Source organism: Panulirus ornatus, chromosome 11, assembly GCF_036320965.1.
Source record: "Panulirus ornatus isolate Po-2019 chromosome 11, ASM3632096v1, whole genome shotgun sequence".
NCBI classification, from domain to species: Eukaryota; Metazoa; Arthropoda; class Malacostraca; order Decapoda; family Palinuridae; genus Panulirus; species Panulirus ornatus.
Window position 1 is genome coordinate 54,193,529 of NC_092234.1, and position 10,070 is coordinate 54,203,598.

General features: G+C 39.4%; 1 protein-coding gene across 1 annotated transcript; it reads right to left on the reverse strand.

Annotated features, from left to right (window-relative positions):
- Positions 1-2,047: 2,047 nt before the first annotated feature.
- Positions 2,048-7,069, reverse strand: LOC139751115 (C-type lectin BML-2-like). The gene is made up of 4 exons (XM_071666214.1): positions 6,963-7,069; positions 6,236-6,415; positions 3,873-3,995; positions 2,048-2,482 (listed from the first exon to the last, which is right to left on the reverse strand). Exons 1-4 carry the CDS (start codon positions 7,000-7,002, stop codon positions 2,358-2,360), a joined length of 468 nt encoding a protein of 155 aa, XP_071522315.1. The 5' UTR covers positions 7,003-7,069; the 3' UTR covers positions 2,048-2,357.
- Between the last annotated feature and the right edge of the window lie 3,001 nt (positions 7,070-10,070).

Below are 10,070 nucleotides of genomic sequence, written 5' to 3' on the forward strand. Positions count from 1 at the left end.
TTAGGAGGAAGGTACAGGAACACATTCTTAAGGGACGTTAGACAAATACATTTATGATAGAAGAAATGTTGGACAAATACATTTATAACAAGGAATGTTGGACAAAATACAATTAGGACATATTTCTTTAGGTTAAGTAGTGTCATAAACTTACAAAGTACATAAAACCTCAAAGAATTTTACGATTTTAAACTAAAGCTGTAGATGTAAGGAGTTAGTACATAAGATGATTAAAAAAAAAAAAAGATATATGAGTATAAACATCTTTAATTGAATATTAAAATCCGGGATATTCAAATTCAATCCGACTTTTTCGTGTTGAGTCCTTTGAATTCTTGGGGTACACATGAGAAGGATCTTTAACCTTGTCGTACATACGGGAACTTGATTCTCTCTACAACGCTCTGACGAACATAAACAAAGTTTTGCATTGTTCTGAACTGACGGAAATACGTAATCCTTCGGATGGCTTCCCAACTCTAAGGATGCGTCCACTCCTTAAGCTCTCCTGAGCAGACTGAGTAAAGAAGGTGCTTCGAATTCCACTGGAATGCATTTAGAAACCTAAGACAGAGTCGACAACTTGTTTCAGACGGTTGAGATGGAGATTTATATACCCCGAGAACCAATGATATTTCAACGTCTATGTTTGAGAAGGATGTGATTGGCTGTAATCACGTATGAGTGTGGATGACCCTTATGTTATCGTAAAGGACAGAAGTCGTGGTGGGATGTGGATGAGCCTCAGTGGAATTTCATCCAGTTTCATTTACTTGTATCACTTTTCCAGTTGGCATCAACCGTTACATCGAACTCTAGAACGGAAGAATAATCTTAAGGACACTGTCAAGCTGTAAGACGCTTGTCCACCTGGCAGTTGTCAAGCAGATAACAGCCTGCATCAGCGAGATGACAGACAAATATCAAGTAGATGCCATGCAGCATCAAAGAAACATCATGCACATTTTACGTGTCACTATATATATATATATATATATATATATATATATATATATATATATATATATATATATATATATATTATACCACCTCAATAACCACTACCCCCATAATTATCATCCCTGAAATTCCACAACCAGCAACACCTGATCCAACAAGCAAATCATACTTCCAGTTTACAAAACATACGCCAGTTTTCTCTCTTTCGCCTTTAGAATTGTTGCAACCAACTTCTCTTTCTTTTATCTTAATGTTTACAGAAACTTTCATTCATAGAAAAGTCGATACATCGATAAATAGCCTCATAGAGTGGCGCAAGAAGAAAATAAATATCATAATACTGGTATGTTGAACCCACCAGTGTCAATTATATCGGCAAAATAACTACTGCCTGAGCTTCAACATTCTTGAGATTTTAAACACAAAACTCATTTTTTAAATATAAAAACCAACCATCTCATCTGCCACAGCTTCTCTGCAGTATATATTGTCCTGTTAACGCGAACGTCATGCCTTGTGTGAACCATGTACTTGAAGAGAGAGAGAGAGAGAGAGAGAGAGAGAGAGAGAGAAGAGAGAGAGAGAGAGGAGAGGAGAGGAGAGAGAGAGAGACCATGGTCTTTTTATGTATTCATTCTTATGTCTTTTCATTCATTATTTACAATTTCCAAAACATAGGCCATCTTCTCTCTTCTGACTTTGGAAATATTGTAACCAAACTCGTTTCTGTGTTCGTCTTACACTGCTGTGTCACTGTCTTCAAATGTTATTTTCATGTAGTTGTTCAATGTAAATGTCTGGATTTAATATTTTTCCTGTATCATTGTCATGTCTACTTTACATATGGTAGGGACTCTTTATCACTGTTTTCGGGAGGGAGAGGAATGGCTCAAAAGACAATGTTATGTACTTTTCATTTCTATACCGTCTTCCGTAATAGCCTTTTACAGGAACTTGTCAAAGGACGTGAGGTTCACAAAGCTAAGCTGACGAACTCTGATAGACAGCTTGGAGGGGTGAGGGTGTCAAGCAAAGCCTAGTTAGAGCTGTAAGCTGGCTGGTGTTGATCTCCATATGACACGCAGCGTTCTCGTAAAGCCTTTATTTCGGTGTTAGAAGAGGTCCAACACCCGCTACATCTATATATCTACAGTGATTATTTATTTCGTAGCCTCGTCCCATTGCTTGGATGAAGATAGGCGGGTTAAAAGCGCAGGTCTACAGTGGCCTCAGCCTTGGACGACAGCTCTCTAGTACTTCCCAGCAACAAATAGTGACACCTTCGTGTAGATTCTCCTGCAGGAGGTCCTCCGTCGTCCCTCACAAGGTCTTCTCATCCAACATCCAAGTCTTCATCCTGCAGAAGGAGAGGAGGATCTCTCCTCTTCCTTCATAGCTTAGGACCCCTGGCAGAGTGGGTGATGCAAGGCTTCGCAGGACACGTCGTTGAAATAGTAGAGGCGACTCTCATCAAGGGCAAGGCAGTTCTCCTCCTTCCCGCCGTTAGGTTCGTGAGACCAGCCTGCAGAAGGCGTCGAAGGAAGTGTGTGAAAGAGAGACATACAGAGATCCACATGTGACATAAGGGTTCAGTGGTTCGGAAAGGGTGTTTTGGTGATTCATACCACTGCTTCGAATGGGTTTTCGACGACCTTCCTTGACTCGAATACTGTCCGAATTTATTGTTACGTTTTAACTACAACTAAACATTCAAATAGATCTAGTGATATCATTATATAAATTGATTTATTAGAGATACATCTGGTTGGCCAAGGTTCTCTTACTAATGTATGTGTCCAGTTTAGATACAATTTAGATTCTCATCTTCTTGTACAGAGATAGATGAAAAAAGATCATGGGGTAATTGTATATTCAAAACTTGGTGTGGTAGACAATGGGTATGATATATATATATGTATATATATATATATATATATATATATATATATATATATATATATATATATATATATATATATCAATGAATGATAGGGTATAAATTGGTGAGTGATGGGGTAATAATTTGGCTTAGAATGTAGAATTCTAAATTTACGTTGTGTTCATAAATATTACAGCAATCAGTTACAAAATAGGTAATTTACAGACTGATGGGTAAACGTAATCACTTGAAATAGACATAATGGCCATTAGATCTTAAAAGTGACAAATAAAACCCTGACAAAAATTTTAATCCTAGATCACACGCCAGAATACAAAACGTCTGCAAATCGTAGAAGCACCAATTTGTGATAAGCTAATCATAGATTATTACATTATAGATGTAGCAGATCATTTAATTTTAGAATCTAATCTTAACTGAAACACCCTATAGACAGTAATGACTCGTATATCTTAGAACTTAATTAAACCCTGATTCGATGTAGTTGGAATAACTGGAAATATGATTGATGAGCATTTAAATGAGATTTGATGGAAGGGATGAATGAAGGGGTACCAAACATATTGGAAAGATGGAAGGAGTGAGTAAATTTTTCAGAGGTGATTAACTGAGTGAAGGACATTTAAACGTCCGCCAATGAATGACAGAATTAAAGAAATGGATCTTACGTTCTCATTTGTGGGAGTAATTTTGAAACATTGTGTTAAAATGTCAGAGTTTGAAGAATGCTGTTAGAACTGATAACATAGCTAGGGCACAGTGCTCGATGAAGATAGAGAATCATCTTGAAATGTTATTAGACTGAAGTGTACGAAGATGGGGAACTAGTGATTAATTCTAAGAGTTACTTAACGAAGATAGAATTATTAGACTATATTAGACGAAGATGGAGAGAGTTCTAGTAAACTGAACTGGACGAAGGTAGAAAGCCAGTGAGTTGTACTATATAGGTAGGATAGATAGCGACCAAGACTCTGGTGAACTGTGTACCACAGAGAAGATAGATAGCTACCAAAGAGTCCATGACGGATGGCCCAGAATGGGGTGCCTCTCTCAACCCTGCTGTCGTCAGACCAGACCCAGTCACCCTCGTACATGATGTCTGAGGCGTCCAGCCAGTACGATCCATCCAGACCTGAGGGAGAGGAAGCGAGGCTGTAAAAGGTACGAGGCAAGTGTGTCTGCGAAGTACGAGGGTAGGTAACGTGTCTATTGAATAGACATTTTCTTATATACACTTATGTTCTGGAAGGAGGTAAATAGGGTGCGTAAGACAAGGGAGCAAATGGGAACTTCAGTGAAGGGCGTAAATGGGGAGGTGATAACAAGTAGCGGTGATGTGAGAAGGAGATGGAATGAGTATTTTGAAGGTTTGTTGAATGTGTCTGATGACAGAGTGGCAGATATAGGGTGTTTTGGTCGAGGTGGTGTGCAAAGTGAGAGGGTTAGGGAAAATGATTTGGTAAACAGAGAAGAGGTAGTAAAAGCTTTGCGGAAGATGAAAGCCGGCAAGGCAGCAGGTTTGGATGGTATTGCAGTGGAATTTATTAAAAAAGGGGGTGACTGTATTGTTGACTGGTTGGTAAGGTTATTTAATGTATGTATGACTCATGGTGAGGTGCCTGAGGATTGGCGGAATGCGTGCATAGTGCCATTGTACAAAGGCAAAGGGGATAAGAGTGAGTGCTCAAATTACAGAGGTATAAGTTTGTTGAGTATTCCTGGTAAATTATATGGGAGGGTATTGATTGAGAGGGTGAAGGCATATACAGAGCATCAGATTGGGGAAGAGCAGTGCGGTTTCAGAAGTGGTAGAGGATGTGTGGATCAGGTGTTTGCTTTGAAGAATGTATGTGAGAAATACTTAGAAAAGCAAATGGATTTGTATGTAGCATTTATGGATCTGGAGAAGGCATATGATAGAGTTGATAGAGATGCTCTGTGGAAGGTATTAAGAATATATGGTGTTGGAGGCAAGTTGTTAGAAGCAGTGAAAAGTTTTTATCGAGGATGTAAGGCATGTGTACGTGTAGGAAGAGAGGAAAGTGATTGGTTCTCAGTGAATGTAGGTTTGCGGCAGGGGTGTGTGATGTCTCCATGGTTGTTTAATTTGTTTATGGATGGGGTTGTAAGGGAGGTAAATGCAAGAGTCCTGGAAAGAGGGGCAAGTATGAAGTCTGTTGGGGATGAGAGAGCTTGGGAAGTGAGTCAGTTGTTGTTCGCTGATGATACAGCGCTGGTGGCTGATTCATGTGAGAAACTGCAGAAGCTGGTGACTGAGTTTGGTAAAGTGTGTGGAAGAAGAAAGTTGAGAGTAAATGTGAATAAAAGCAAGGTTATTAGGTACAGTAGGGGTGAGGGTCAAGTCAATTGGGAGGTGAGTTTGAATGGAGAAAAACTGGAGGAAGTGAAGTGTTTTAGATATCTGGGAGTGGATCTGTCAGCGGATGGAACCATGGAAGCGGAAGTGGATCATAGGGTGGGGGAGGGGGCGAAAATTTTGGGAGCCTTGAAAAATGTGTGGAAGTCGAGAACATTATCTCGGAAAGCAAAAATGGGTATGTTTGAGGGAATAGTGGTTCCAACAATGTTGTATGGTTGCGAGGCGTGGGCTATGGATAGAGATGTGCGCAGGAGGATGGATGTGCTGGAAATGAGATGTTTGAGGACAATGTGTGGTGTGAGGTGGTTTGATCGAGTAAGTAACGTAAGGGTAAGAGAGATGTGTGGAAATAAAAAGAGCGTGGTTGAAAGAGCAGAAGAGGGTGTTTTGAAATGGTTTGGGCACATGGAGAGAATGAGTGAGGAGAGATTGACCAAGAGGATATATGTGTCGGAGGTGGAGGGAACGAGGAGAAGAGGGAGACCAAATTGGAGGTGGAAAGATGGAATGAAAAAGATTTTGTGTGATCGGGGCCTGAACATGCAGGAGGGTGAAAGGAGGGCAAGGAATAGAGTGAATTGGAGTCATGTGGTATACAGGGGTTGACGTGCTGTCAGTGGATTGAATCAGGGCAGGTGAGGCGTCTGGGGTGAACCATGGAGAGCTGTGTGGGTATGTATATTTGCGTGTGTGGACGTGTGTATGTACATGTGTATGGGGGGGGGGGGGTTGGGCCATTTCTTTCGTCTGTTTCCTTGCGCTACCTCGCAAACGCGGGAGACAGCGACAAAGTATAAAAAAAAAAAAAAAAAAAAAAAAAAAAAAAAACATATCAAGAAACAACTCTACACTTGTTTCCATACATAGATATACATTTGTGGTATATCTAGCCTCATCTTTACACACACACACACACACACACACACACACACACACACACACACACACACACACACACACTCACTCACTCACTCACTCAGGTATAGACTCACCATAAGTCATGATGTATTCATAAATGCCCCTGAGTGTTGTGGGGGACCTGACCACAGCCAGGGTGGTGCTCATGTTGCCACAGAACTCCTGAGCCTCTGCCCAGGGCAAGACCACCTGGGACTGGAAGGAGAAGCAGTGGCCGTTGATGAAGGTGAAGCTCGGAGGGCACGCCTCTGCTCCTGCAGGAGGTGGCCGAGGGAAGACAACAAAGGTGGGTTAGCCTCCATCATCCTGATGTACGTGTTGTGATATAGCGTCTGTATGTGTCATCTGTGTTGTGATGTAGCGTCTGTATGTGTCATCTGTGTTGTGATATAGCGTCTGTATGTGTCATCTGTGTTGTGATGTAGCGTCTGTATGTGTCATCTGTGTTGTGATATAGCGTCTGTATGTGTCGTCTGTGTTGTGATATAGCGTCTGTATGTGTCATCTGTGTTGTGATATAGCGTCTGTATGTGTCATCTGTGTTGTGATATAGCGTCTGTATGTGTCATCTGTGTTGTGATGTAGCGTCTGTATGTGTCATCTGTATTGTGATGTAGCGTCTGTATGTGTCATCTGTGTTGTGATATAGCATCTGTATGTGTCATCTGTGTTGTGCTATACCGTCTGTGTGTGTCATATATGTCCTTCATATTTCCTCTGAGCTGTGTGTGTGTGTGTGTGTGTGTGTGTGTGTGTGTGTGTGTGTGTGTGTGTGTGTGTGTGTGTTCTCCAGCACCATACCTGCCAGGAGAGCCACCACCAACGTTGCGAAGAGAATCATCGTGTCTGCCTCTCGTCTGTCTCACTAGGGGGACGAAGGGAAGTGCCCACCCCATATATATAGCGACACACACACACACACACACACACACACACACACACACACATGCCCATTGTTGGACTGTTATATCATCAGGTTTCCCATCTCTGTCCTTATATAAATGCACTAGCAAGGCTGATAACAGAATTGGATTTTGAGACAGCTCAGAATTCTAAGTAGTTCAGTATATTTAAGGATATATATATATATATATATATATATATATATATATATATATATATATATATATATATATATATATATATATATATATATATAAACATACTCTTCTTCCCGCGTTAGCGAGGTAGCTCCAGGAGCTGACGAAGAGATGGCCTCATTCGTCAGCATCCACCAAAACCATAGCTCTCTATCCAGAACCTGACCCACAGACCCTTCTGTGGTTTTCCCCATACGTTCCATATGACCCCGTTCAGCCTGTGGACAGCACGTCGTCTCCTATATACCACATCACCCCAATTCGCGCTATCCCTTGCACGCCCCGCACCTTCCTGCATATTCAAGCCTCGAGTCTTCTAAGTACCTGTTACTCCATCTTTCCCCCTCCTTTTTAGTTTCCCCTTCTTCCTTGTTCCCTCTACTCTGTTAAGTAACTCTCTCAGTCAACCTCTCCTCGCTCTCTCTCATTTGTCCAAACCTTTCCGCGCCCCTGCTCCAGTTCTCTCATAATACCCCTTTGCACTGTATCTCTCATACTCTTACATATCTTATTCGAGCAATCCTCTTACATAAATTTGCCCTTAAACACTTCATTTCAACACATAACCCATCCTTACACACACACACACACACACACAACAACAACACACACACACACACAAAAAAAAAAAAAAAAAAAAAAAAAAAAAAAAAAAAAAAAAAAAAAAAAAAAAAAAAAAAAAAAAAAAAAAAAAAAAAAAAAAAAAAAAAAAAAAAAAAAAAAAAAAAAAAAAAAAAAAAAAAAAAAAAAAAAAAAAAAAAAAAAAAAAAAAAAAAAAAAAAAAAAAAAAAAAAAAAAAAAAAAAAAAAAAAAAAAAAAAAAAAAAAAAAAAAAAAAAAAAAAAAAAAAAAAAAAAAAAAAAAAAAAAAAAAAAAAAAAAAAAAAAAAAAAAAAAAAAAAAAAAAAAAAAAAAAAAAAAAAAAAAAAAAAAAAAAAAAAAAAAAAAAAAAAAAAAAAAAAAAAAAAAAAAAAAAAAAAAAAAAAAAAAAAAAAAAAAAAAAAAAAAAAAAAAAAAAAAAAAAAAAAAAAAAAAAAAAAAAAAAAAAAAAAAAAAAAATTTTTAACACCCCACACAAACCCACAAACCCCACAACACCCACCACCCAAACCCCCAAACACACACCCCCCCACACCCCAACCCACCCAAAAAAACCCCACACCACCCAAACCCAAACCCACACCACCAAACCACCCAACAACACACACAAAAACCCCAAACACCACACCCACACACCCACCCCCCAACAACCCAACCAAACCCACCCCCCAACCAAACCACAAAACACCAAACACCAAACAACCCCACCCCCAAAAAACCCACCCACACAAAACCCAAACCCCCAAAACCCCCCACCCCCCCCACCACAAAACCACCCCCCCAAAAACCCCACCCAAAACCCAAACCACCCCAAAACCAACACCACCAAACCCCCACCCCCCATATATATATTTTAAAATTTTATATATATAAACCCCTATAATTATAATATATATATAATAAATATAATATATATTTTTTTTTTTTTATTTTTTTTTTTTTTTTTTTTTTTTTAAACAAAATTGCTTTTTTCCCGCGTTGGGGAGGTAGCGTTAAGAACAGGGACCCCCCCTTTTAAATTATAAAAAATTATATAAAATAAATATAAAATATATATAAATAAATATATAAATATTAAGATATATATATATATATCATATATAATATACGAGAGAAGAGAGAGAGAGAAAAGAGAGAGAGAGAGAGAGAGAGAGAAGAGAGAGAAGAGAGTATTTCTTTCAGTCGATAGATGGGAAGGAGACATGAATCCCCGTAAATGTTTAAACCAAAACGGGAGGAAAAAGGGTGGGAGAGGAGGAGGTAAGGGGGGGAGATTCCTCCAAATGGGGGGGGGAGGTGAAGGAGGAGGGTCAGGGGGAGGGAGGGGGGGGAAAGGTAGGGGGGCCCTGTCATCTGAGACTTGGAAACACCTGCCTTTGGTTCCGATTTTTCCCATAATGTCAAAAACCCAAAAACCCCTAAACTGCTTTTGGGGTACTTTTGGATGTTTTTGGTTTTTAAACCCCCTTCCCGTGGTCCCCCCCCCCCCCCCCCTCCCCCCATAACCCTCCTAAATTTATTTTCCCTCTCCCCCATCGTAAAACTTAACCTATGGGTGTGTGTGTTTTCTGCTTTAACCAAACCCTCAGCCCATTTTTTTTTCCATTCATCCATCATTTTTTTAATTTTAAAAGTACTTCTTTTTTTTCCCTCTTTTTTCCTAACAAGTTTCCAGTTTAAAATTTCATGGTATGTCCTCTGGTTCCTCAATTCCTACATCTCCCTAGAACTGTTCCATGTCCCCCCGCCCCATCGATTTCTTTTAGAAAATATAAGAGTTGTGCTCATGTCATTCTTTAACCACATATCTCTCTTCCAAGGTGGGCGAATTTATACCCTTTAAAACCATTTTCCCGTAGCTTAAAATCACCCCTTTATTCTGGGGCCATCTTTTTGTCCCATTTCTTCCCCTTCTAAGAGCCTTTGTTTCCCCCTTTAGGTGCGGTGAAACAAACCTAAATGTAACAGTTGCGCTGCCCGACCCCCCCGGAAAAAAAAAAAAAAGCATTCAACTTGCACAATAAAGGGAAATAACGCTTATTTACAAAACATAGACCCGAAAAAACTGGAAACCTATCCTTTTTAACTTTTGTTTTAATGTTTTTTTGGTTTTAAAAACCAATATGACAGAAGTCTGGGGAGTTCCTAAGCCTCGAGAAACCCCTAAACTTTTAATAATTAAATTTTCCCAGTTATATTTAACGGAGTTAC